The sequence below is a fragment of the Rhineura floridana genome, chromosome 9 (genome assembly GCF_030035675.1).
Source record: "Rhineura floridana isolate rRhiFlo1 chromosome 9, rRhiFlo1.hap2, whole genome shotgun sequence".
Taxonomy (NCBI): domain Eukaryota; kingdom Metazoa; phylum Chordata; class Lepidosauria; order Squamata; family Rhineuridae; genus Rhineura; species Rhineura floridana.
In genome coordinates, this window is record NC_084488.1 from 124,103,312 (window position 1) to 124,130,700 (window position 27,389).

The following is a 27,389-nucleotide window of genomic DNA, read 5'->3' on the forward strand; positions in this document are numbered from 1 at the left end:
TTCGCCCTCTGACTGACAAGGAGCACCTCTGTCTTGTCAGGATTTAGTTTCAACTTGTTCGTCCCCATCCAGTCCATCACTGATACCAGGCAGCGGTTTAGGACCTGGACGGCTTCCTTGGTTTCATTAGGTGGAAAGGAGGAATAGAGTTGGGTGTCATCCGCATATTGGTGACACCGAACCCCAAAACTCCAGATAACCTCTCCCAGCGGTTTCATGTAGATATTAAATAGTATGGGGGACAGGACTGAACCCTGGGGGAACCCATAAGTCAATGGCCAAGGGGTCGAGCAGGTATCCCCCATAACCACCTTCTGGGTTCGCCCCTCTAGGAAGGATCGGGGCCACCGTAGCACCATGCCTCCAAGTCCCATCCCAGCGAGGCGACCCAGGAGGATACCATGGTCGATGGTATCGAAAGCGGCTGAGAGGTCCAGTAGAACCAACAGGGACACACTCCCCCTGTCCAGTTCCCTGCGTAGGTCATCCACCAAGGCGACCAAAGCCGTCTCAGTCCCATAGCCGGGCCTGAAACCAGATTGAAATGGATCTAGATAATCCGTCTCATCCAAAAATCTCTGGAGCTGGGCGGTTACCACTCGTTCTATTATCTTGCCCAAAAAAGGAATATTGGAGACTAAATAATGCCTATTTGCTGACCATATCTAACTCCCTATAACAGAGCTTTTATGTTCCTTCCAGGATAGGAGTTTCCTTCTATTAAGGCAAGAATCAAGAATCAAGTTTGACTAGAAAATGCTGTGTTTGCAGCCGGCATTGAGCCCTTACTCTGGACAGTGCAAACAGAAAACAGTGTCTTTAGCATGAAGTTATGCTCCCATGCGGATAAGCCCTATGTTGTAGGGGTACAACTCGCATCAGTCCCAGCCAGAAACGGTCAATAGTCAGCGCTGATGGGAGCTGCAGTCCGGCGACATCTGGGGAGCCACAGATTCCTTACCTTGGCTTTTGGAGTTCTGCCAAAGGCAGAGGTTCTGCACAGGCCCATCCTCACAGCACTGCACGGCAGTTGGGGACAGAGGAGGACAGCAAACACCACATATCTGCTGAATGTTGCCCAGCTCCAGAGCTCTGCATTGTCAGCAGAGTAGCCCCTGCCAGGCTTGCTCTGGGAGGTAAACGGCAACCCTTCCAGATGCCCATCACTTGACAAACACATCACTACACCCAACTGAGAATAATAAGAAAACACCCTTGGGTTCAGGATGCTCAATGAATGGTGCTTGAACAGAATAGGATGTTTCTGTTTATTCTGTAGCTGAGCAGACTTCCAAGACTTAACAGTTACATGAAAAACATTATGTCTTCACTCAGGTGTTGCTGCAGATGTTGGGTTTTGCCAACTTTATGGTCCTTCGATGTCTAAGTTCTCTTTACAAACCCATCTGTGAAGTTCATGGCAGTAGGCATCTTTCCAATTATACCCATTAGATGAAGGCACAATGGAGGTGCAGTCGTGCTCCAATTCTCCGTGGCGTTCTGAGCGGGTGGGCTTACCATCAGACCAATACCTGGGGCCAGAAAGAAGGGACTTCCATTAAACAAAAAAGACCGTGAAAGGTCAGGGATAGAGAAACACTTACTGTTCTGCTAGTTGCAGTGCATTTCCACCTCCCTTTTCTGAAAATGAGGGCACACGATGCTAGTCAAACTCTGCCCCTTTCACTGTAAAACCTGGTGAGTTTTTTCAAAATTTGCTTCAAAAAGATTTTGCAGCTGATTGGCAGATCAACCCATTGCCCCTCCAGATGTGACCAATGGAAACACCATGGCCTGTGACAAGTGTGCTCACAGCCTGTGTCTGTCAAAGCGGCAGAAGGAGGAGGAAGCAAGGGGTGGTAAGAACATAAGAACATAAGAAGAGCCTGCTGGATCAGGCCAGTGGCCCATCTAGTCCAGCATCCTGTTCTCACAGTGGCCAACCAGGTGCCTGGGGGAAGCCCGCAAGCAGGACCCGAGTGCAAGAACACTCTCCCCTCCTGAGGCTTCCGGCAACTGGTTTTCAGAAGCATGCTGCCTCTGACTAGGGTGGCAGAGCACAGCCATCATGGCTAGTAGCCATTGATAGCCCTGTCCTCCATGAATTTGTCTAATCTTCTTTTAAAGCCATCCAAGCTGGTGGCCATGACTGCGTCTTGTGGGAGCAAATTCATAGTTTAACTATGCGCTGAGTAAAGAAGTACTTCCTTTTGTCTGTCCTGAATCTTCCAACATTCAGCTTCTTTGAATGTCCACGAGTTCTAGTATTATGAGAGATTTCTAGTATTATGAGAGTATTATGAACCCTATAGGGGTAGAATGGACTGCACCACTTTGTGAGTCTCTGAGGGGGGTGAGGGTCACATTTTAACTTTTAAAAAAGAAACTCCTGCAAGTTGAGAAAATTAACATGGAAACTTATTCACACTCAAAAGTTCCTTTGTGGCAGGAGTCCCTCATTTCTCCAGGGAGTGGAGAGACTGCAGCAAACTGCCTCTAGCCCTTGCAAGTTTCCCAGTAGTGGGGGACACTGGAGGAAATATAGGAACAGGCAAATGTGCACTTCTTTCACATCTAACCTTTGTGCTCTGTTCTCTTCACAGGGAGGAACCAAAGGAAGTACATGTGTGAGACTGTGGAAGGTTCCCAACTGTGGCCCTCCCCATCTTGATCCAGGAATTGTTGTTGTTGTTGTTGTTGTTTATTAAACTTTTATCCCGCCTTCCTCTAAACACTAAAACACTAAAAACGTCGTAAAACATCTCAAAAATAAAACATCATAAAAATAAAACATCATAAAAACATCTTTTTAAAAAATAAGCTTTAAAAATCAATCAATGTACTGCTTTCAAGTCGATTCCAACGTATGGTGACCCTATGAATAGGGTTTTCATGAGGCTGAGAGGCAGTGACTGGCCCAAGGTCACCCAGTGAGCTTCATGGCTGTGTGGAGATTCAAACCCTGGTCTCCCAGGTCGTAGTCCAGCACCTTAACCACTACACCACACTGGCTTTTTAAAAAGCTTTACAAACATAGCTGTTATCTTTTAGGCGCCTACTGAAGACCTTCCTCTTTCAATAAGCCTTTTAAGCAGAGACCTTATCCCAGTCTGCATACCCTTTTTTAAAGCTTTTTTTAAAAAATGCTTTTAAAGTTGTTTTGTTTTAATATGTTTTTAAGGATGTTTTTGTTTTTAATATATTTTAAAGTCTGTTTTTATGATATTTTAAAGTGTTTTTACTGCTTTTGTTTGCCGCCCTTGGGCTCCTACTGGGAGGAAGGGCAGGATATAAATCAAATAAATAAATAAATCTTAAAAAGCAATTCCAACACAGACGCAGACTGGGATAAGGTCTCAACTTAAAAGGCTTGTTGAAAGGGGAAGGTCTTCAGTAGGTGCCAAAAAGATAACGGAGATGGTGCCTGTCTAATATTTAAGGGGAGGGAATTTCAAAGGGTTGGTGCCAATACACTAAAGGTCCACTTCCTATGTTGTGCAGAACGGACCTCCTGATAAGATGGTATCTGCAGGAGGCCCTCACCTACAGAGCACAGTGATCGGCTGGGTATAAGGGGTAAGACGATCTTTCAGGTATCCTGGTCCCGAGCTGTATAAGGCTTTGTACACCAAAACCAGCACCTTGAACTTGGTCTGGCAGCTGATGGGCAGCCCATGCAATTCTTTCAGCAGCAGGGTGACATGTTTGGCAGTATCCTCCCCAGTGAACAGTGGCACATTCCTGCATGAGGGTCCATAGCAAATCCTAAAAGGCAACCTGACATTTGAGAACAATTCCCCAACACCCCCAGAGTATGCCCAGTGGGGGCTGGTCCGTGAGGGCCAATGGGGCACTGCCCCACTAACCTCAGTTTGCCCTCACCCAGGGCAAGCCCTCACCTGCCTGCCTTCTTATTTACAGTGTCAGAGGATAGCTCTGCCTTTGCTTACTGTCGGTCTCCCTGACTGCCGCTGTGCCAGTCCCTTTAAGCACCAGTCCCCAAACCACTGAGTATGCCTTTGTAGACGTACTGTGTGAAAAGTCGGGAGCCATCTGTCCATTCCCATTTGCCTTCTTGGGTTTCATCTGTAAGGCCAATCCAGGCAGGGTGGCTGAGCTGGGAAGTGACGTAGCTCTGCAGAAAGAAGGAGCAACCTCACTTTCCCAAAATGTCAGAGCAGAAGGATCATGTCTTCAAAGAGGCAACAGCTTGCCTGGGTTTGGGATCTGTGTGAGCTGCCTAGACAATACACATTTGTCATTTATACTTTAAAGGGTCTTCTTCCGCATCAAGCTGTCTGCCAAGGAACCCTTGCCCATCTGTCACAGAACTTCTGGGGATTGCAAGAGTCTGGGGCATGGACTAGGGTGCACATGCACTGAGGGCCCAACATCACCTACTTGGCTTCGCCATTAATACCACAAAGGCATGTGGTGTGGTGACAGAAAGCAGTTATGGCATGACTTTCAAGAAATGATAAAATATTCACTAATAGGCAAAAAAACTTGCAGTTTAAGAACATACCTATAGCCAACAGGTATTTCTATCAAACTTTGAAAAGCAGGGAAATTGGGCAGCTATAGTGAATGCACCAGGGGAGCAGGAGACCTGACCTCCTCTCTGAGATATTGTACTGCCCTACAAATTGGTCAAAATGCAAAGACATTTGGGTTGGTTCTTCACAGTCCAATCCACTTCCTGTGTAGCTTGGAAGAATTTGGTAACATGTGGGAAACATTGTGAACAGTATCTTTTTCCCCCCAGCATTTCCCCCACCTTTTTATTCTACAGCAGGCATATGTAGCCTCTCATCCAAATTTAAACCAAAGCTGTCCCTGGCCACATCCACAGCAGATCTTTATTTCATTTTAGACAGTCATGGCTTCTCCCAAAGAATCTTGGGAAGTATAGTTTGTGAAGGGTGCTGAGAGCCACTAGGAGATGCCCTGTTCCTCTCACAGAGCTTCAATCAGAGAAACTATTAAACCACTCTGGCCACTGGAGCTCTGTCAGGGGAATAGGAATCTCCTCTCAGCACCCTTCACAAACTACACTTCCCAGGATTCTCTGGGGAAGCCATGACTGTATCACGTGAAATAAAGGTGTGGTGTATGTGTGTGGCCCCCTGATTAGGCAAGCCAAGCAGCTGTGTGTCTGGCTTTTAGAACATTGACTGTTGGTTCTTACTGAGCATGCCTGTGCTTATCATTGACCCAATGTTAAATTTCTTAAATTAATTAAAAATCAGCCAGGCATTTTTTTAACGTTTAAACTGCAGAAGATGAAGGTCAGAGTATGGGGTAAGGTCAGTAATAGGTTTACAGGTACTCTGTGAACATGGCTAATTTTTAACTAATTTCAACAAATTATGAGAGCACTGACAAAAAAGTCCAACAGGGGTGTGGATTTTTTTTCTCGTTTTACACTTCAAACTCTATATTCTCACTGACTGTTTCATGTATCACCATGAAAACTTAGACAGTGGTTAAGCAAGCATTTCTGAGTTCAGGACTATAGGTTTTGTAAGGTTTTGTTTTGAAATGAGCTTATGGGAAGCAGCAGTATGGCATGGGGGTGTTTTCAATTTAACACTGTGGAATGCGAAAAATCCATGCTGACTATAGTATACAGCCACTCTTGTGGGTGTATAATTTGCATGCAAGAATTAGAAGAACAGAAAGAAGAAAAATATAAACCTGTTCATCATCACTTAGGATGGAAGCCAAGTGGGCATCTCTGGACATGCAGAAGTTCTCAGCATCGTACCAGGTCTTTTTTCCTTTTGAAATGTAGTAGAGACTTCTCCCAAAAACAACCCAGCCATCAGCAGACCTTGCACTTTTCTTGAAGAGGTTTTCTAGGAGGAATGAATGCAAACAGAAGACTGTAATGTCACTGGTGCAGAGTTAGGTGCAGACAGGGGACAGTTCGGTTCAAAGCCCTGTTCAGCCTTCAGGCATTTTGGGTCACTTAGGGTAAGCCACGCCTAAAAGCTTTGTTGTGCAGATAAATTGGATAATCCAATCCATGCTGTTATGAGCTCCTTGGAGGAAGGAAAGGATGCCAAATATAATAAATATTCTCTCAACACTTTCTTTTGAGAAGTCTCAAGTGGGTAGATTTTGATCACATTTGAGAGGGCGGCTTATAATCACCATGTTTGATGTTGGGAAGGGTCATGAAATCTTCTGCATTGGAAGAGGATTTCTGGGCCAGGAAGGGTGCTGAGATTGGTGAAGATCCTCTCCCCAGAGCTCTTGAGAAATTGCTGCTGAACCCTCTCCTGCAGCCATGGTAAAGGGGCAACTCCTCCTTCATCACTTAGCTCAGAGAATGTATCCCCAGTTCAGATCTTTAGATACCAGTGACTCCTCCCCAGAAACTCTCTCAGCATCCCCACTTCCACCTTCATTCTGTTCCCAGAGGTGGCAGCGAGCCACAATTATTTACGATTGTCTGCATTAGGGATGCAGGGAACATTCAGAATTAAGGCATTTGATCTACAACCTTCAACAGTCTGGAATTTGTGAGCTGCTTATGTGAGAAGTAGCTGATGCAGCAGCAGCACTGTGGGAGCCCAAGCCCATGGGAAATATAGTTTCCTAGGGCTTTGGAGTATTTGCTAAGGATCGTGGAGCCCTGGGAACTTGCAGGTGCCATGGACCCAGCATCCAAGATGCTGTTCCCTCAGCCCTTCTCATTGCCACTGCCACCATTTATGTTTTCAGGAAAAGGGGCAGCAGGGGGCTTGCAAGAGGGAAAATCTGCAGAGACCTCCAAGACTTGTTGTGTTCCTAATTACGTGACTGGGAATGCCATGAGATCTGGAGCTTGAAATGGACCCAAACACATACAGGCATACCCCGCTTAACGTCGCTTCACTTAACGTCGCCTCGCTATAACGTGCATGCTCCATAGTCCACCATACCCCGCTTAACGTACGCACCCTTCGCGATTACGAACACTTAATGGCATGACGCCGCTGCCATCTAGTGGCAATTGCAGTGCAGTACAAGTGAAGATAATTGCTTCACTTTAAGTACATTTTCACTTAACATACACGCTCCGGTCCCATTGCGTACGTTAAAGTGGGGTATGCCTGTAGTGAGTTAATTTGTATCTGGTGTGAACTGAGCTCAGTTTTCCTCATATATGGTGAAACTCTTTCCAAACTGACCCCAGAAACAGCAACCATCATGTGCTTAAGGTCCAGAGCTCTGCTCCTCTGTGAGTTCATCCCCAGTGAGGTGGACCCTCTTGCAGCAACAGGGCAGCCGTCCTGGCCAACACTTGAGGAACTCTCTAGGGCCCTGATCAGCAATCTGTTGTGCCACTTCAGCAACTGGGGTGCTCTCACCAATCACTTAAGTCCCATGTAAATTTTTAGCATCTGCCAGGATTTAGACTCCAGCGTTATAGCAGGTGAATCAAGCGATGTATCCAGAGCACAGCCTTGTCCCGATTTCTTGGATTAGTTTCAGTAGGTGCAGCTTGAGGACATTGACAAGGTGCTTGGACAGGTTCATGCAACCACTTCTGTGCTGGATCCTTGCCCTTCTTGGCTAATAAAAGCTAGCAGGGATGGAACAGCCGGCTGGGCCAGGGAAGTGATTAATGCCTCTCTGCGAGAGGGGGTGGTCCCTGGCTGCCTGAAAGAGGCAGTAGTGAGACCACTCCTGAAGAGACCCTCCCTGGACCCAGAAAATCTTAATAACTATAGGCCAGTAGCAAATGTTCCATTCCTGGGCAAGGTCCTGGAACGAGTGGTTGCGGACCAGCTCCAGACACTCTTGGATGAGACCGATTATCTGGATCCAGTTAAGTCGAGTTTTTGCATGGAAACAGCCTTGGTCGCCCTGTATGATGACCTTTGTCAGGAGAGAGACAGGGGGAGTGTGACTCTGTTGATTCTCCTTGAACTCTCAGCGGCTTTTGATACCATCGACCATGGTATCCTTCTGGGAAGACTGGCTGAGTTGGGAGTGGGAGGTACTGCATTGCAGTGGTTCCACTCCTACTTGGCAGGTCGCCTCCAGAAGGTGGTGCTTGGGGAACATTGCTCGGCACCCTGGACTCTCCAGTATGGGGTTCTGCAGGGGTCAGTTCTGTCCCCCATGCTGTTCAACATTTACATGAAACCGTTGGGTGCGGTCATCCAGAGCTTTGGAGTAGGTTGCCATCAGTATGCTGATGACACACAGCTCTATTTCTCCTTTTCGTCTTCATCAGGTGAGGCTGCCAATGTGCTGAACCAGTGCCTAGCTGCGACAATGGACTGGATGAGGGCTAATAAACTGAGGCTCAGTCCAGACAAGACTGAGATGCTGCTAGTGGGTGGTTCTTCTGACCAGATGGTGGATGTCCAACCTGTCCTGGATGGGGTTGCACTCCCCCTGAAGGAGCAGGTTCTTAGCTTGGGGGTTCTCCTAGAACCATCTCTGTCACTTGAGGCTCAGGTAGCCTCGGTGGCATGGAGTGCTTTCTACCAACTTTGGTTGGTGGCCCAACTACGTTCCTATCTGGACAGAGATAACCTGGCTTCAGTTGTCCATGCGCTGGTAACCTCCAAGTTAGATTACTGCAATGCACTCTACGTCGGGCTGGCTTTGAAGACGGTTCGGAAACTGCAGCTTGTGCAAAATGCAGCGGCCAGATTGGTAACAGGGACCAAACGGTCTGAACATATAAAACCAATTCTGGCCCGCTTGCATTGGCTGCCTGTATGTTTCCAAGCGCGATTCAAAGTGCTGGTTTTGACCTATAAAGCCTTACACAGATTGGAACCACAATACCTGATGGAAAGCCTCTCCCGATACAAACCCACCCGTACACTACGTTCAAGATCAAAGGCCCTCCTCTGGGTGCCTACTCCAAGGGAAGCTCGGAGGGTGGCAACAAGGGAGAGGGCCTTATCAGAGATGGCCCCCAAATTATGGAATGACATGATTGACAAGGTGCGCCTGGCGCCAACACTGTTATCTTTCCGGTGCCAGGTCAAGACTTTTCTCTTCTCCCAGGCATTTTAGCATGTGTTTGAAATTGTTTTTATATTGTTTTAAATTTTAAAATTGTTTTTAAAATATGTGTTTTAAATTGTATATTTGTTTTAATGTTTTTGATTGTTGTAAACCACCCAGAGAGCTTTGGCTATGGGGCGGTATACAAGTGCAATAAATAAATAAATAAATGTCTCATTACCACTAATGTTGGCCATTTGCTTCCCTTTTTTGACTCTGGGGAAGGAGGCAGTTGGAATGACTCAGGGGCCTCTCAGTACATAACTGAGATTTTCCACAGATGCCTTTCTTACAGTTCCTTCAGGAATTCATAAGGTGACGGTGCACAAACAGGCTTTTTCAGTGGCAGCCCCCAGCCCATGGAACTCCATACCTGGGAGTTCCACTGCTTGTGTTTAGGGGGGCAGTTTTCTTTTTACTCAGGCTTTGAAGCCCTTCGAGATATTTAGGCTGCTGTGACTTTTCTTATTGTTTGTTCATATATGCATACTGTTTTTTATTTCTTTTACTTACCATGTTTTTGGGGAATGGGGCAGTAAGGGTCTTGCAAGAGGGAAACGCTGCAGAGACCTTGTGAAGGAATGGGATTCAAATGCCCAGAATCCTCTGCTTCCATAACCTCCAAGCTCAGATACTTGAAACAGCACCTCGGTTTCTCAGGTTTCCAATCTTAAATTCGGTTCTACACATTTCTCCAGCAAGTTGAGAATTTTTTTTATCCTCTTCATTTTGTGTGCAGTTTTGACAAATGTACACATTTTCCAAGCAAGTTCTTTTAACATAATGCATTTTTGTATATTGTTTTCATTAATATAGTCATTCAAATAACAGCGAATTTCGAAGGATGGCTGTATTTCAGCTCTCATATTGTTTCAGAAAGTGCAAATTTGATAGATTCAGCTTTAAATGCAAACTGAATCAAATTTCTCCCCTGTCCCACCCTCGGGTATTAATGATGTGATAAACCTGGCAGGAGGACTCTATTAAGTGTGCATGGGGGGGGAGAATAATAATTGCTGATTTGATCTACTGGGAAAATAATTAGTATGCAGCCACATGCACATGGCATGGCTGGATGGGATGGAAAATGAAAGTTGTCCTGGGGCCAATAGTTACCAGGATGAGATCATTTGGCCTGAGCCTGTAGGCCACTCACTTTGACCGGTTGTTCCACTGTACCTCGTGTATGCAGCAGTTGTGTTGCCCTGCTGAGCTGTGGCTCCATGTCCAATCTCTTCAGCAGCAGCAGAAGGTGGAGATATTGCCATGGATAGCTTTGAGTGTATCACTGGAGTCAAGGGAAGGGCAAAACATGAGAGGGAGAGGGCTGACCCTGAGAGAGAAGGGCTTGCTTGCAGTTGCCCAAAAGCTGAGATCTGAGTGCAGAAATGTCCCAGTTCAGATCTTCTTCTCCTAGGCAGTGCTATATCCCAGCCACGGCTGGTGCCAGGCATGACTGGGCCCTTGGGCACCAGCCTGCCTCTGGCCCGCAGCACCATAGACCAACACACACACCCATACAGGCAGTGCGGGGCTAATAAGGCCACCTGTGTGCCTCACCCCCCTGTTGTGTCAAATGAATGACATGCATGAGTAGTGAGCATGCCTGCCATCAGCCAAGATGGCAGCATGTGCATCAGCCGCTTAAGGAAGCTCCTGCCACCATCTTGGGTGATGGCAGGCATGCACGCTACTCATGCAAGTCATTCATTTGACATAAGAGGTGGGTGAGGCACACAGATGGTGCACAGCGTGCACAGCATTCACACTGATAGTAGAGGTAAGTGGGATGTGTGGGCTGGCTTATTGAAGCCTACAGTGTCTGTATTACAGGGGGTGCCTAGGAGCTTCCTCTCCGTGATGTGCTGCAGGATCAGGTTGCAGGACCCAACATGGCTGCAGATCATGGAAAAGGAGCACCACCCTCCCACTCTAAGGAGGGGCCCTTCAGGGGACCTTCTGGGGTGAAGGGGCCCTTGGCCGGGGCCCAACCTGGCCACCCTCTGGTGCCAGCACTGATGCCAACATTTAGCTTTCATTCAGGGTGTCCTTCAGTCTTGGGGACAGCTGAGGTGTGTCCTTTTTGCAATTGCCACAGGATCAAATTTCAGCTCACATGTATTTGCCTACCCTTGCATTTTCAAAATGTGCCTTATTTAGACATGAGGATACTTACGGTACTTTAATTTGCGCTTCTTGTAGGCCTGTTGCTCAGCAGCTAACTGGTCTGGCAGTGTCTTCACTTGTGCTGCTACCTTTATGGCTGTAAGCATTCCGAGAGTTAAAAGGAGTTTCTTCTTCACCATCACCATCACAGACACATTTGCTCTTTTATTTAAGTATTTATATCTCAACTTCCTATCTTGCAAAGTGGAACACCCACACAAGCTAACAAGTCATATGTAACGACAAAGTGGGGGGGGGAATCATGTTTTTAAAACTCATACAGCCCCCATGGTTGTTGTTGTTGTTTTAAAAAGCCAAGCCCCACCCACTCACCCACCCATAAAACTAAAACAATCAATAATCAAGTGCTGAAAGCAATATCAACCAGAAGAAAAGGCCAGAGTTAAAATCAGCTAAGGGGAGCTGTAGGGAAATGTTGTGTGTATGTCTATTTGTGCCTTTGTTCTAGAAAAGATTTTGATGGCCTCTGTTGTTCTGGTGTCAGAGTGGGAGGCCTTGTGTTGTCATGCAGGCCTGTTTATCAGGGGCTGCTAGGTGACGGTTCTCAGTAGGTGGAGAGACAGACGTAGCCAAGGATATGACCCACTCGGTGCACAATTGCTTTTAGTATTTATAGGTAGGGCCTGGATCAAGTAAATTCATTTTGATTGGTCTGGGAAAGGACGGCTATGTTTAGCTGGAGATTCTGGTCCATGACAGGGCTTGGAAAAGTTACTTTTCTGAACTACAACTCCCATCAGCCCAATCCAATGGCCATGCTGGCTGGGGCTGATGGGAGTTGTAGTTCAAAAAAGTAACTTTTCCAAGCTCTGGTCCATGAAGAATGGGCAGTGAACTGTCAGTCAGACCAGGGAAAGGTGAGCTGAAAGACTAAAGGGAGATATGATAGCACCATTCAAGTGCTTGAAAGGTTGCCACCCAGAGGAGGGCCAGGATCTCTTCTCGATCATCCCAGACGTGCAGGACACGGAATAATGGGCTCGAGTTGCAGGAAGCCGGATTTCAAATGAACATCAGGAAAAACCTCCTAACTGTTAGAGCTGTAAGACAATGGAACCAATGACCTCGGGAGGTGGTAGGCTCTCCAACACTGGAGGCATTCAAGAGGCAGCTGGATAGCCAATTGTCGGGTATGCTTTAATATGGATTCCTGCACTGAGCAGGGGGTTGGACACGATAGCATAAGCCCCTTCCAAGTCTATGAGATTCTATGAAGATGGGCAGCAGAGGTCTAAATTTTGAGCTATTCACCCCCTGTGCGTTAACAATAATTTATTGGTGAAGATCAGAAGAAGACTGTTGGTGGCTATCTAAGGCTCAGAGGCTGCCCTACATAAAGATCTTATCAGAAGAATATCACACATGTGGGTTTTTAAAAATGGCTAAGCTGTCGAAGCAGCCAGAAGTACAACCAGAGGAACTTGAGGGTCAGAGGCAGTAAGTACCTAATAGCTGGACTGTGAGTGGATTTGGCTGGTGTGAACGTTTAGGGAATTAGGCCTGAGGTAAAAACCATGTAAAGGCTGGCATCAGCAACAGTGTCTCTTGAGACCTTAGAAACTGTCATCAAGCACATGAAAGACCTCAATGTTAATATCAGAATTCCTTTATGTGCAGAATATCTCTTTAATTATACAGCCATGACAGTGACTGTATACTATAGCCAGCATGGATTTTTCGCATTCCGCAATGAAAATACCCCCATGCCATTCTGATGCTTCCTATAAGCTCATTCAGTCCTGAACTCAGGAACGCTTGCTTAAGAACTGTCTTAAGTTTTCATGGCAATACACGAAACACTCAGAGAGAATCTAGAGTTTGACATATAAAACAAGAGAGAGAGAAAAACCACACCACTGTTGGACTTTTTTCTGTCAGTGGTCTTGTAATTTGTTGAAATTAATTAAAAATCAGCCATGTTCACAGAGTACCTATAATCCTATTACTGAGCTTACCCCATATTCTGACCATCATCTTCTACAGTTTAAAGGTTTAAAAAATGCTTGGCTGATTTTTAATTAATTTAAGAAATTTAACATTGGGGTCAATGATAAGCACAGGCATGCTCAGTAAGAACCAACTGTCAGTGCTCCAAAAGTCAGACTCACAGCTTCTGGGCTTGGCTAATCAGGGGGACACACACACACCAGACCTTGATTTCACTTGAGACAGCCATGGTTTCCCCGAAAGAATCCTGGGAAGTTTAGTTTGTGAAGGGTGCTGAGAGGAGATTCCTATTCCCCTGACAGAGCTCCAGTGGCCAGAGTGGTTTAACAGTCAGCCACTCTGATTGAAGGCCTCTGAGGGGAACAGGGCGTCTCCTAGCAGCTCTCAGGACCCTTTACAAACTACACTTCCCAGGATTCTTTGGGAGAAGCCATGACTATCTAAATAGAAATAAAAGTCTGGTGTGGATGTGGCCACAGTTTTGGTTTAAATTCGGGTGGGAAACACTGAAAAACAATGATACTGTTCACAATATTTTCCTTTGGAAAGGAAGGAGGCTTTTCCTCTGCTCAGTGTTTACCCATCCAATTGCCTCCCCTCCCCCTCCCTCCCTATGCCTACGCTTCCTTTTCTTCTGTCCCCCTTCCCCCTCCTCCCACCTCCCTGCCCCTCCCCCAGGTCAGTTTCACCTATCTTAAGCATGATTGTACAGGAGTAAATCCACTGAACTCAAAAAGCATGCCCCATGCAAATAATCAAACCTGCCCTCCCCTCCTCCTCATCTCCTCCCTCCTATCCCCTCCCTCTTGCCCCTTCAGCCCAAATAACAGAAACAAGAAATGTGCTGTGCTTGTCTTGGTTTAGCAGGGAGGAAGCAACTATATTAAAACAGTTGATATTGTTCAGATAGTCACTTTAAATATGTTAGTAAATCATTCTCTTTTGCTTGTTTCTGTGAATATGTGAAGTACAGCAACACTTTGCAACACTGAAAAAAAAAGCTCCAAAAACAATTGTGGAATAATGGCACTGACTGTTCTGCATAATAGTCTCCAGTGGACATCAGGAGTGTCTCAGTTTGCACAAGATAAAACAGTGGGAGGTGAAATATATTCTAGCAAAATCCTAGGTGTGTGCTATGATTTTAATTGACCACGCCCACCTTTCCTTAAGTGGAGTAGTTTAAGCATAGCAGGCTGAAAACATGCATCTTGGGCAGGCCAAGTTTGTTTTTTTCAATAGCTAGAGTCATTGCTTAAGTAGCAACATATTGTAATCAGTCTGATTTTACATCAGCTGTTCAACTGTTAATGCACCCAAAACACAAATAGAACATAACCTCCACTTTGAAACACAAAAGGCCGTCTTCACCATCATGTGACATTGACCAGTAAAAAGGCTTTGAAATTAATAAAAATAAATTTGACACAGATATCTAGGAGGAATAATGAGAGAAATATAATTTTCTAGAAACAGTAGTAACATAGGAAAGAAGCAAAGTAATGAGAACAAAACAGAAAAAAAATCTCCATCTTTGGAGATGCAGTCCTGATTGCAGGTGTTGCCACCACTCACCATATGCTCAGAAGCACATGTTACCAAACTTTTCCAAGCTACACAGCAAGTGGATTGGACTGTGAAAGACCAACTCAAATTGGGTTTGCATTTTTACAAATTTGTAGAGCAGTACAATATCTCAGAGAGGAGGTCAGGTCTCCTGCTTCCCTGATGCATTCACTCTAGCTGCCCAATTTCACTGCTTTTTAAAGTTTGATAGAAATATCTGTTGGCTATAGGTATATTCTTAAACCGCAAGGGGCTTTTTTTTACTATTAGTGAATATTCCATGGCGCAGAGTGGTAAGCGGCGGTAACGCAGCCGAAAGCTCTGCTCACGGCCAGAGTTCGATTCCAACTAGAGGAGGAAGTCGAATCTCCGGTAAAAGGGGTCGAGGTCCACTCAGCCTTCCATCCGTCTGTGGTCGGTAAAATGAGTACCCGGCATATGCTGGGGGGTAAAGAAAGACCAGGGAAGGAACTGGCAATCCCACCCCATATATACGGTCTGCCTAGTAAACGTCGCAAGACATCACCCTAAGAGTCGTAAACGACTCGCACTATAAGTGCGGGGACACCTTTACCTTTATAGGTATATTCTTAAACCGCAAGGGGCTTTTTTTGACTATTAGTGAATACATAATCTAGTTAATCACTCATCCTGCCTCCAGTGTATGATGCTATTTTTGTCATTAGTGTGCTGCCAAAGCTTTCTTTGGCTGTCTGGGGAGTTGTTTTCATTTTATTGTGGTAAGACATATTTATTTTTGTATTTACTGTATTGTAAGTTGCTTGGAGACCTTCCAGTAACAAGCGACTAATAAATCTAATGAAATCATCAGATGATGATGATGATGATAATGATAATAATAATAAGTGTTTTAATATCATGCTGGGTAATGTGGGACGCAGAGAAGTGCCATACTTCCCATAAAGCCTAACTAAAATCCGTCTATTTCTTATCTGCTATGCCTTCAAGGGGCACCCTCATTCTCTCCTCAGTCTTCTGTGGTTTAATTCACATCCACACCGTACATTGCAGACCTTGGAAAAGTTACTGTTTTTGAACTACAACTCCCATCAGCCCCAGCCAGCTTGGCCACTGGATTGGGCTGATGGGAGTTGTAGTTCAAAAACAGTAACTTTTCCAAGCTCTGCTTTAGAGCATATGAATTCCCCCCCTCCCATAGTTAACCTCTCACAGGTCTACATTTCTTTCCTTTTACATTTCTTTTCTTTTACATTATATTTCTTCTTTGCCAATAGAAAACAATACACAAGAAAGACGGGAAAAGGAGCATTAATCACATTGTTACATATAAAAAAGTCAATTTTGTGTTAGTTGCCTTTTTTTAGTAATTGTTCTTTTTTCACTTTGAGTTTTCCTATAAAGTCTTTTTACAGTGGTCCACGTACACACACACACACATATACATACACATACACATACACACACTCACATAACCCCATATGCAATAAGACTTAACTAAAATGCTCAAAATTTGTCTACTGCGTTTCTTGAATTCTTTCTTTTTTCTGTTTTCCTTAAATCAACTTCTTAAGTGTACAAATCAAATCTGTCTGTTTACGAGTATGAGACAGAGCTACATTTCTGAGCACCCTTAACGAGCTGCAGTTCCCAGAATTCTTTGGGGGAAGCTGTATACATTAAATGTGCTTCAAATGTACGATGTGGATGTGACCTTAGAAACAGCCCAGACCCCATTTTAAAACCAACCAGAAATAAATCATTCTTGCCCTTCCACTTACCATTGTCGTAGTTGAGCTTAGGACTTTTGAATGTAGTTGCCATTGTACTCCTTAGCTTCATCAGTGGATCTAAGCGAGGATCTATGGGTGCTGTTTTCAAATTATTATCTGAAGTTATAAAGACAAGCATGGGTGCTAAGATTCCTAGCTTCCTAATTTTAAGCTCAACCCCAACCTGCAGCAGCTCTACAGGGTTTCAAGACCCACAGCCTGAGATCCTTTCAACTGGAGATGCCAGGGATTTGTTTTCCTGTATATATTATTTTTAGACCATCCTTCAGGACAGTCTTAACTGAAACTCCCTTTGGGCACTAATGATGTGAAGCAGCTCCACAAGTAGGAGAGGGGCGATGTTTGCGCCACTGGTCTGCTCCTGTGGCTGTGACTCGCGCTGCCTCCCCCCCTCAGTGTCCACAGGTTTAGCACTGAGTTCTGCAAACTGATGCCTACACACCACTGCTCATCTGTTGCTGCTCCCAGCAGTCATGATCACTGAGCCTGGAAGGGTCTTCCTCCTGTGGACCATCTACAAATGAGGCACTGATATATAGACATCCTTGAGGGGATGCAGCCAGTGGGAATGCAACATGAAGTGTGGGTCCAGCAATGGGGACTTTAGTTAGGGGATTTCAGATGAGATGAGCTCCTCATGCATGCATATGAGGGGCTTAAGGGGGGCACTTGAGGGAGCCCATCACCTGTGCATGCTGGACACACAGCTCTGCTGACCATCCACTCAGCAAGCATGGGGGTGGGGTCTACTGGCATACTAGGGCTCATCTAGAAGAGTGAGGGGGCACCGGTACATGCACAGGGCCTCTTCTCATGTTTGCCATGCACACAGCCAGTGGGAGCATAGCCGGTGGATGCATCCTAGGTGTGGTGTGACCAGCAGTCCCAACTCTGTTCCCCTGATAATTACATGTGGAGTGTTTGATCCCCTTGTTAACACTCTGGTTTTTAGCAGGAGAAACTAGTCAGCACGGATTATTCAAGTGCTGTTTTGGGGTGGCATGCATTAGCAGGTAGAACTGAACTTACACATAGTGCCAATTCCAATTGCCAGGCCTAGGAAGATTACTATAGCAACAATAACGACAGCCCACACGATGTCTATACGAGCTGTTTTCAAAGGGAAGGGAAGAGGAGGTCCCTCCGCTGGTCCTTTTGCAGGAAGTACCTCTTTTTCCTTCGGCGGAGCTTTTGCTTTTGCTTTTTCCTTCGGGGCCATGGCTTGAATGACAAGAAGAAAGAAATCCACATGAAGATGCCGGGTCAAGAGACAAGGTTACCTTCAAGCCTCTGACTTTTGCCTGTATGGGAATTTTGCCACTATACCCAAGACCCAATCAACAGTGGGAAGCACTAATATTGGGTGGCCGCTACAGATGAAGGAGAAATTCAATTTAGTTCAGCCAAATCTAAAAAAAGGTGCACATTGCTAAACAATATGAGAACTGAAACACAGCCAACCTTCAAAATTTGCACTTATCTAAATTTTGCAATTAAGTTCTCCAGCCATTGTTTACAAAAATACATATATTAGGTGGAAAATTGTATAAAAATGATTATATTGGTGAAAACAATATACAAAAGTGCATTATATTAGGAAATATTCTTAGTCGAAATGTTCATTATTATTATTATTATTATTATTATTATTATTATTATTCCCAATCTCTATGTATGGATGTGAAAGATGGACAGTGAAAAAGGCGGATAAGAGAAAAATCAACTCATTTGAAATGTGGTGTTAGAGGAGAGCTTTGCACATACCTTGGACTGTGAAAAAGACAAATAGTTGAGTGTTAGAACAAATTAAACCAGAACTATCACTAGAAGCTAAAATGATGAAACTGAGGCTATCATACTTTGGACACATCATGAGAAGACATGATTCACCAGAAAAGACAATAATGCTGGGAAAAACAGCAGGGAGTAGAAAAAGAGGAAGGCCAAACAAGAGATGGATTGATTCCATAAAGGAAGCCACAGACCTGAACTTACAAGATCTGAACAGGGTGGCTCATGCCAGATGCTTTTGGAGGTCGCTGATTTAAAGGGTTGCCATAAGTCGTAATTGACTTGAAGGCACATAACAACAAATTGTTGTTGTTGTTGTTGTTGCCAGCAGTTCCCAGGGCAGGTTACAACAGTTTAAAACTCAATATTAAAAACAATTAATCCAGATTGCAATCACAGGAATAGGGTGGGTTCTGAGACCATACACCTCAAATGTCAAAGGTCAGGGTAAAGAGATGTGTCTTCAGCATTTGTCAAAGATTGTACTGCAGAGGTGTCAGACATATCTGCAGGGTGGGAATTCCACAAGTTAGTGACGGCCATAGAGAATGCCCTTGACCCAGGCCACCATCCCCCAAATTTCTGAGGGGAGTAGAAGGACCATGAAGGACCTCTCTGCTGATCTCAACACCCAGGAGGGCTTTACGGAAGGAGAAGGTCTCTGATATTTGGAGCCAAATTTGGGGCTTTAAACACTAGCATGAGCCCTTTGAATTGGGCCTGGAAATGAACTGGCAAGCAATGCAACTGTTTTAGAACAGAGGCTATATGAGTTCTAAAAGTAATCCTAGCCAGTAACCTGGCTGCAGCATTTTGGACCAGTTGAAGTTTCCAAGTTGTCTTCAAGGGCAGCCCCACATACAGTGCATTGTAATAATCCAGTCTGGAAGTTGCCAGAGCATGGAGTACTGTGGGCAAGTCATCTCTGTCCAGAAAGGGCTGTAACTAGCAATCCAGTTGTAGCTGGAAATAGGCACTCCTAGCCACCAAGGCCACCTGGGGCTCAAGTGACAACGCTGAATCCAGGAGTACCCCCAGGCTGCAAACCTGCTCCTTCCAAGGGAGTGCAACCCCATCCAGAACAGGTCATCTTCCCACCTTCGGGACTTGAAAACTTAGAACACAAAAAGCCTGTGTCTTTTCAGGATTCAGTTTCAGTTGGTTGGCTCACATCCAACCCATCACCATCTCCAATCACCTAACATCTCAACTTCCTCTCCCAATTCAGATGGAACAGACAGACAGAGCTGGGTGTTATATGCACATTGGTGACACTTCACAGCTCATGATGACAGCTCCCAGCAGCTTCATATAGATGTAAAACAGCATGGAGAGACGAGGTGGAACCCTGCAGGACACCACAGGAAAGCTCCCGTGATGCCAAACAGTAGCTTCCCATAACTACTTTTGGGAAACATCCCTGGAGGTAGGAGCAGAACCACTGAAGTACAGTGTCCCCAACCTCTACCTCCCTCAGATGCTTCAGAAGGATACTGTGGTCAATGGTATCAAAAGCTGGCAAGAGATTAAGAAGAATGAGCAGGGTTGCACTCCCCACATCTCCCAACAAAAGTCATCAACCAGGATGACCAAGGCAGTTTCAGTGCTGTGACCGGGCTAAAGCCAGACTGAAATGGATCCAGATATTCAGTTGCCTCCAAGCATGCCTGAAGCTGGACCACCAGTATCTTCTAGAGAACCTTGCCCAAAAAGGAGGCTGAGGCTAAATACTCAGGGATCACCTAAGTAAATCTACCCAACATTGGCCAGCCTTCCCCTTGCACCGCAGCAGGCTAAGTGACCACCTTCTGAACCTTCCGCTGCTGGCGCCCCTTAGGACTCCCACCCAGGGTACCATCCAAGCACTTCCGTTACTCTGCTCCCAGGTCTGATTCACTCGATCCCTGCACTACTTCTTACACCTTCCCCCTCCTGCCTTACTCACTTTCTTTGTCCTCTCAGCATAGTGCATTCAACAGCCCTGTGACTCAAGCTGCTTGCTGATTGGCTGCCTCTTCTCCCCAGCCACCATTCACAATCACCAGCACACCTGCAGCAGAGAGACAAGATGGATTATGATGGCATGGGCAGGGGGGGTTGAGACAGCAGCCTTTGGCATCCTGTGTCAAGCAAAGTGAGGCAAGAGCATCCCCACCCATTGTCATTGAAGACGTCAGCAAGTTCCTCCCCAGCTTTGAGAGCTTAGTTGTCTCCCACCTTCACAGCCTCCTTCAGAGAGTTTGCAGCTGGGATGAGATTTGAGCCAGCACTACCCCTAGATCACACCTCATCCTGTTAGCTGCTGTGTTTCCTAATATGGTTTTATGTTTATTTAAAAAAGCTCCCACCTTCACAGCCCCCTATAAAGAGTTTGCTGCTGAGATGAGATTTCTGTCTACATGAGGTCATTGGGGAGCAGTCCTTCCTGCTGGGAGGAAGGGCGGGATATAAATCAAATAATAAATAAATAAATAATGAATAAATTAGGGGATCTGGAGCAAAGTGATGTCAGTATACTGTGGACACACTGCTCTGTTTTTCTGCACCATCTGAATCAGAAGTGGTGGTGGAGCCTCTGGATCCATGTCTGCGTGCAGGGCTGGAGTGGTTGAGGGCCAATAGAATGAGTTTAAATCCTGGAAAGGTGGAGGTCCACATTTCATTTTCCTCTGACCTCAGTGTTTGCAAATCGCCCTCCTAACCACGTGTGTATGTCTGCATATGTGTGTTTCTCCAACTTAGGATAATTCTTCAATGCAGGATTTTTAGCACAGCAACATAGCAAGCTGCCTTATACTAAGTCAGACCGTTGCTCTGACTGGCAGCGGCCTTACCTGGAGATGCTGCCTGCTGTTGAAGCTGGGCCCTTCTGCATACAAGGCAGATGCCCTCCCACTGAGCCAGAGCCCTTCCCAGCTGATGGACTACTCCATGAAAGCTTCTGCCGCAATACACTTGTTCACTTTCAATTAGAGTGTGCTATTGTCACTCTAGAATCTTAACTTTAGAACTGCACAGTGATGCTCACTACAGAGAGAAATGAATCACGAAAAACATTTATTCTTTATGCATAGCACAGGTCTCTCAACTCCCAAGCTTTTACCCCTCTTTCTTCTCGCAGGTTTTTTATCTTGTCATCCTGCACTACACACACACACACACACACACAGATAAATTTATTCACTAATAGGCAAAAAAGCTTGTGGTTTAAAAATATACCTATAGCCAACAGATATTTCTATCAAACTTTAAAAAGCAGGGAAATAGGGCAGCTATAGGGAATGCACCAGGGGAGCAGGAGACCTGACCTCCTCTCTGAGATATTGTACTGCCCTACACATTTGTCAAAATGCAAACACAATTTGGGTGGGTGTTTCACAGTCCAATCCACTTCCTGTGTAGCTTGGAAGAATTTGGTAACATGTGCCTCTGAGCATATGGTGAGTGGCAGGGCTGTGGAGTCGGAGTTGGAGTTGTGGAGTCGGAGTCGGAAGCAATTTTGGGTGAAGACAGAGTCAGTAGAAATGTACCGACTCCAACTCCTGCTTCAAAAGAAACTTTGATTGACAATTTTTTTAAAATATAAATTCAAAATGTCAAAGAAGCTCCCCATGAAGTCAGCTGTAGTTGAGCATTTCACCATAACTCAAGATGGAAAACATTTTGTGTGTCAGTGTATGACACAGGACCCAGATGAAGACGAATGCTGTGATGCCAAGATCAGCACATATTCAGGCAGCGTTAAAAATGCTCTTATGAGAGCTTCCAATTTAAAAAGACATTTACAGCCCTTTCCAGGCCTGTGGAGTTGGAAGCAATTTTGGGTGGAGTCAGAGTTGGAGTCGGACAGTAGAAAAATAGAGGAGTCGGAGTCGAAGTTTTGATGTACCGACTCCACAGCCTTGGTGAGTGGTGGCAACACCTGCAGTCAGCCCAAATAACAGAAACAAGACATGTACTGTGCTTATTTGTTTTAGCAGGGAGGAAGCAACAATATTAAAACAGTAGATATTGTTCAGATAGTCCCTTTAAATGTGTTTGATTTACTTTGCAATTTTAGTGAAGTTTCCTATAGTAAATCATTCTCTTTTGCTTCTGTTTCTGTGAATATGTGAAGTCCAGCAACACTTTGCAACACTGAAAAAAAAGGCTCCAAAAACAATTGTGGAATAATGGCACTGACTGTTCTGCGGAATAGTTTCCAATGGACATGAGGAGTGTCTCAGTTTGCACAAGATAAAACAGTGGGAGGTGAAATATATTCTAGCAAAATTCAAGGTGTGCTCTATGTTTTTAATTGACCATGCCCACCTTTTCTTAAGTGGAGTGGTTTGAGCATAGTAGGCTGAAAACATGCATCTTGGGCGGGCCATGTTTGTTTTTTCCAATAGCTATAGTCATTGCTTACGTAGCAACATATTGCAATCTGTCTCATTTTATATCAAACTGCAGTTTCAGATTCAACTGTTAATGCACCCAAAATAGAAATGGAGCTTAACCTCCAGTTTGAAACACAACAGGATGTCTTCACTATCATATGACATTGACCAATAAAAAGTCTTTGAAATTAATGGGAGGCAGTGAGTTCTCCCTCTCTCCATTTCATCCTCGCAACAACCCTGCAAAGTATGTTACATTGAGAGATCATGGCTGGCCCAAGGTCACCCGGTGAGCTTCATGGCTGTGTGGGGATTTGAACACTTGTCTCCCAGGTCATAGTCCTAGGATAAGTAATACTGACCATGGGGGAGGGGGAGGGGGAGGGAGGAGCGGAGGGGTAGGAGGAGGAGGGGGAAGGAGGGGATTGGAAGGGCATGGAGGAGGAGAGGGGTGAAGGAAGGGAGAAGGAAGGGGCAAGAAGGAGGAGGAGGGGAGGACAGGTTTGATCATTTGCATACTTTTTGAGTTCAGTGGGATTTACTTCTGTGCAATCACGCTTAGGATAAGTGAAACTGACCTGGGGGAGGGGAGGGGGAGGAGGAGGGGAAGAAGGGGAGGGGAGGAGATTGGGTGGGTGGGCACTGGGCAGAGGGGAATCCCATTTACTATTCAAAAGGAAAACATTGTGAACTTTATCATTCTTTTTCAGTTTCCCCCACCTTTTTATCCTACAGCAGGCACATGTAGCCTCCCACTCAAATTTAAACCAAAGCTGTCCCTGGCCACATCCACATCAGACCTTTATTCCACTATAGACAGACATGGCTTCTCCCAAAGACTCCTGGGAAGTGTAGTTAGTGAAGGGTGCTGAGAGTTGCTAGGAGATGCCCTCTCCCCTCACAGAGCTGCAATCAGAGTGGCTGACTGTTAAACCACTCTGGCCACTGGAGCTCTCTCAGGGGAATAGGAATCTCCTCCCAGCACCCTTCACAAACTACACTTCTCAGGATTCTCTGGGGGAAGCCATGACTGTGTCACATGAAATCAAAGGTCTGGTGTGGGTGTGGCCCCCTGATTAGGCAAGCCAAGCAGCTGGGAGTCTGGCTTTTAGAACAGTTGGTAGTTTCTGAGCATGCTCGACATTATCATGAGTTCAAGCCAAAATTTCTTAAATTAATTAAAAATCAGCCAAGCTTTTTTTTTTAACTTTTAAATTGCAGAAGATGAAGGTCAGAGTATGAGGCAAGGTCAGTAATAGGATTACAGGTACTCTGTGAACTTGGCTGATTTTTAATTAATTTCAACAGATTATGAGAACTCGACAGATAAAAGTCCAAAAGGGGTCTGGTTTTTCTCTCTTTCTTTTTATACTTTGAACTCTCAGTTGTCTCTGACTGTTTTGTGTATCCCCATGAACATTTAGATGGTTGTTAAGCAAGCGTTTCTGGGTTCAGGACTATAAGTTTTGTAAGGTTTTGTTTTGAAATGAACTTATGGGAAGGATTAGAATGGCATGAGGGGTATTTTCAATTTAACATTGCGGAATGTGAAAACTCCATGCTGTCTATAGCATACAGCCACTCCTGTGCTGTATAATAATGCAGTCTTGTACATGCCTACTCAGAATGAAATCCCATTGAGTTCAATGAGACTTACTTCCAGATAAGTGGTTAGAGGATTGCAGCCTTAGTTTGTTTTAATTCTAGTGAAATTGTGCATAGAGTTTCTCCTCCCATATGTTAAGGAGTGCTAGAGTACTTTTTGTTTCATTGTTGCTGCAATTTCCATGAAAATCATAATCCAGTAATATGTTACTTTAGGACAACTCCAACACATATGCATACAAGACCCACTTTCCTCATATAATCTCCAACAACTATTTGTTATAGGATTGAGGGGTTGGTCTGGATTATGTATTTGGATTCCCTCCAAGCCTATAATTCTGTATGTGTCAGGTTGGGATGTATAGTGGAAGGAAAGTGCTGACCTGGTCAAACCAGTACCTTTCCTTTGTTACAGTAGTGGTTCTGGCCAAGTTTGTCAAACATCCCATCTGCAAGACAAAAGGGTTAGCCATATTGCCACCCTGGGCTCCTGCTGGGAGGAAGGGTGGGATATAAATCAAATAATAAATAAATAAATATTGCCAAAGGAACATTGGCCAGTGATGCTGTTTCAGGAGTGTAGCCCTCCCTGTCACTTGGCTTGAAGTCACCTCATTCTCCAGCCAGGAGGTAGCCTTTGTAGTTTTAGTCTAGTCTGGTCTGGAGCTGGGAAGAGACAAAAAGGCTTGACTGGTCTCTATGCCGAATCCAAAACTATGGAAACCTACTGGGAAAGCAAGATCTGTGAGAGTGTTAATGCGGAGAGCTGTTCCCATCTTAAGATCAGGTTGTATATATATGTAAATAAAACCATAGAGCCTAAAAACACCAGTCTCCAGTGACCTTCATTCCAAGGAAACTGAACCCTGGGTAACCACTGGAACCCCTGGAGTCTCTCACCACTTGGACATCGGGGTATGCAAACAATCAAGTTTCCATATCTCCTTTAAGGAAGCAAATGGATTTGTTGTCATCACTTAATACAGAGTATATTTTACTCAATCTTTTAGTGCTGTGTTCATGTTCTAATATCAAATGTTCAAAACTGGTAAACTCTCTTTAATTGATTGTTTATTTATAGAATGATGGACCTGGTGCATATGAAGCCAATATACATGCAATTTCATAGTTACATTTTTGATAAATACGGGTTGCCTATCTTCATAAAAAATCTCTCCAACAGTAAAGTCCTCTGCTAGACCAATTCTTGTATTGCTCCATATTGCAAAATACCTATAGTTAAAGACCCCCTCCTCTGTTTTCCTGTTAATTATAAGAATGGACATGAAGAAAAAGACGTCAGTTGTGGGGCAGGTGGGCCTGGTTTGGGGAAAACAGCCTTGCAGTCCAAATTGGAACCCAGGCCAGGCCAAATTTGGCTCATGGGCCAGAGGTTCCCCACCCCAGATATATGTTAAGACATGCACAGGAGAGCGTGGTACCATTCTTATGAGAACTTGGGAATATTTGTGGTGGAAAGGGAATAATATCTGAGAAAATATTATATGAATATGAGAGAAAACAGATGTAAAATGATGCCTAGATGGCGCAATCCTACACTGGCAAAAGCAAGATTAATAAACATTCTAATCCTCACTGTTGGAAATGTTGCAAAAAACCCCAAGGAATTTGCTCTGTTGGCTCTTTGTTGTGGATGGATAGATTGAATTTTCCGTCTTTTCTTGGCCTTTAGGCCGAATTGCTCTACAACAGAAATTTAATAAATAATTGGGCTGGTGGTGGTAAAGGAGAAGCTAAATTAAAACAGTAGTTTTATTGCAGCTTCTTTTGCCTCTCAATAAAATGGTTATTTTAAATAAATATAGTTTTGCGTTGCTTTCTGAATAAGCTTTAGGGAACATTAGACTACATAAGGACATCAGCAGAGCCTGCTGGATCAAGCCAATGGCATCCTGTTCTCAGAGTGCCCAACCATTTGCCCACGGGAAACTCACACGCAAGACCTGAGCACAAAGTGCACTCTCCCCTCCTGTGCTTCCCAGGAACTGGTATTCTGAAGCATACTGCCTCCAATGGGGGAGGCAGAGCATAGCCATTATGGCTAGTAGCCAGTGATAGCCTTATCCTCCATGAATTTGTCTCTTTTGTTGTGGTGGTTATGTACCTCCAAGTCGACTATGACTTACGGCGACCCTATGAATCAGCGACCTCCAAGAGCATCTGTCGTGAACCACCCTGCTCAGATCTTGTAAGGTCAGGTCTGTGGCTTCCTTTATGGGATCAATCCATCTCCTGTTTGGCCTTCCTCTTTTTCTACTCCCTTCTGTTTTTCCCAGCATTATGGTCTTCTCTAGTGAATCATGTCTTCTCATGATGTGTCCAAAGTATGATAACCTCAGTTTCATCACTTTAGCTTCTAGTGATCGTTCTGGTTTAATTTGTTCTAACACCCAATTATTTGTCTTTTTCGCAGTCCATGGTATGCACAAAGCTCTCCTCCAACACCACATTTCAAATGAGTTGATTTTTCTCTTATCCGCTTTTTTCACTGTCCAACTTTCACATCCATACATAGAGACTGGGAATACCATGGTCTGAATGATCCTGACTTTGGTGTTCAGTGATACGTCTTTGCATTTGAGGACCTTTTCTAGTTCTCTCACAGCTGCCCTCCCCAGTCCTAGCCTTCTTCTGACTTCGTGACTATTGTCTCCATTTTGGTTAATGAAGGTATTGATAATCCTTGACAAGTTCAATGTCCTCATTGTCAACTGTAAAGTTGCATAAATCTTCTGTTGTCATTACTTTAGTCTTTTTGACGTTCAGCTGTAGTCCTGCTTTTGTGCTTTCCTCTTTAAATTTCATCAGCATTCATTTCAAATCATTACTGGTTTCTGCTAAGAGTATGGTATCGTCTGCATATCTTAAATTATTGATATTTCTCCCTCCAATTTTCACACCTCCTTCATCTTGGTCCAATCCTGCTTTCTGTATGATATGTTCTGCGTATAGATTAAAGAAATAGGGTGATAAAATACACCCCTGTCTCACACCCTTTCCGATGGGGAACCAATTGGTTTCTCCATATTCTGTCCTTACGGTAGCCTCTTGTATAGGTTGTGCATCAGGACAATCAGATGATATGATCTCTGATGCCTCTTCC

The 27,389-nt window shown here is 44.7% G+C and overlaps 1 protein-coding gene across 2 annotated transcripts; it reads right to left on the reverse strand.

Annotated features, from left to right (window-relative positions):
• Nucleotides 1-1,328: 1,328 nt before the first annotated feature.
• On the reverse strand, nucleotides 1,329-20,168 carry LOC133364440 (CD209 antigen-like protein C). 2 transcript variants are annotated; one of them, XM_061584958.1, is made up of 7 exons: nucleotides 20,087-20,168; nucleotides 17,659-17,711; nucleotides 16,479-16,586; nucleotides 11,195-11,281; nucleotides 5,698-5,858; nucleotides 4,032-4,135; nucleotides 1,329-1,532 (listed from the first exon to the last, which is right to left on the reverse strand). In XM_061584958.1, exons 1-7 carry the CDS (start codon nucleotides 20,137-20,139, stop codon nucleotides 1,367-1,369), a joined length of 732 nt encoding a protein of 243 aa, XP_061440942.1. In that variant the 5' UTR covers nucleotides 20,140-20,168; the 3' UTR covers nucleotides 1,329-1,366. The 2 variants fall into 2 exon arrangements, with proteins under 2 accessions (XP_061440942.1, XP_061440943.1); XM_061584959.1 differs by lacking the exons at nucleotides 17,659-17,711; nucleotides 20,087-20,168 and adding an exon at nucleotides 17,520-17,578.
• Nucleotides 20,169-27,389: the final 7,221 nt, after the last annotated feature.

Coding starts and splice junctions, on each gene's coding strand:
- LOC133364440 (XM_061584958.1), bottom strand. CDS start 20,139: ATGGTACCCTGGGTGGGAGTCCTAAGGGGCGCCAGCAGCGGAAGGTTC. Junction 17,712..20,086: donor AGCAGCGGAAGGTTCAGAAG/GTGGTCACTTAG, acceptor TTGTCATTCAAG/CCATGGCCCCGAAGGAAAAA. Junction 4,136..5,697: donor TCCTAAGTGATGATGAACAG/GTTTATATTTTT, acceptor TTCTTTCTGCAG/AGCTACGTCACTTCCCAGCT.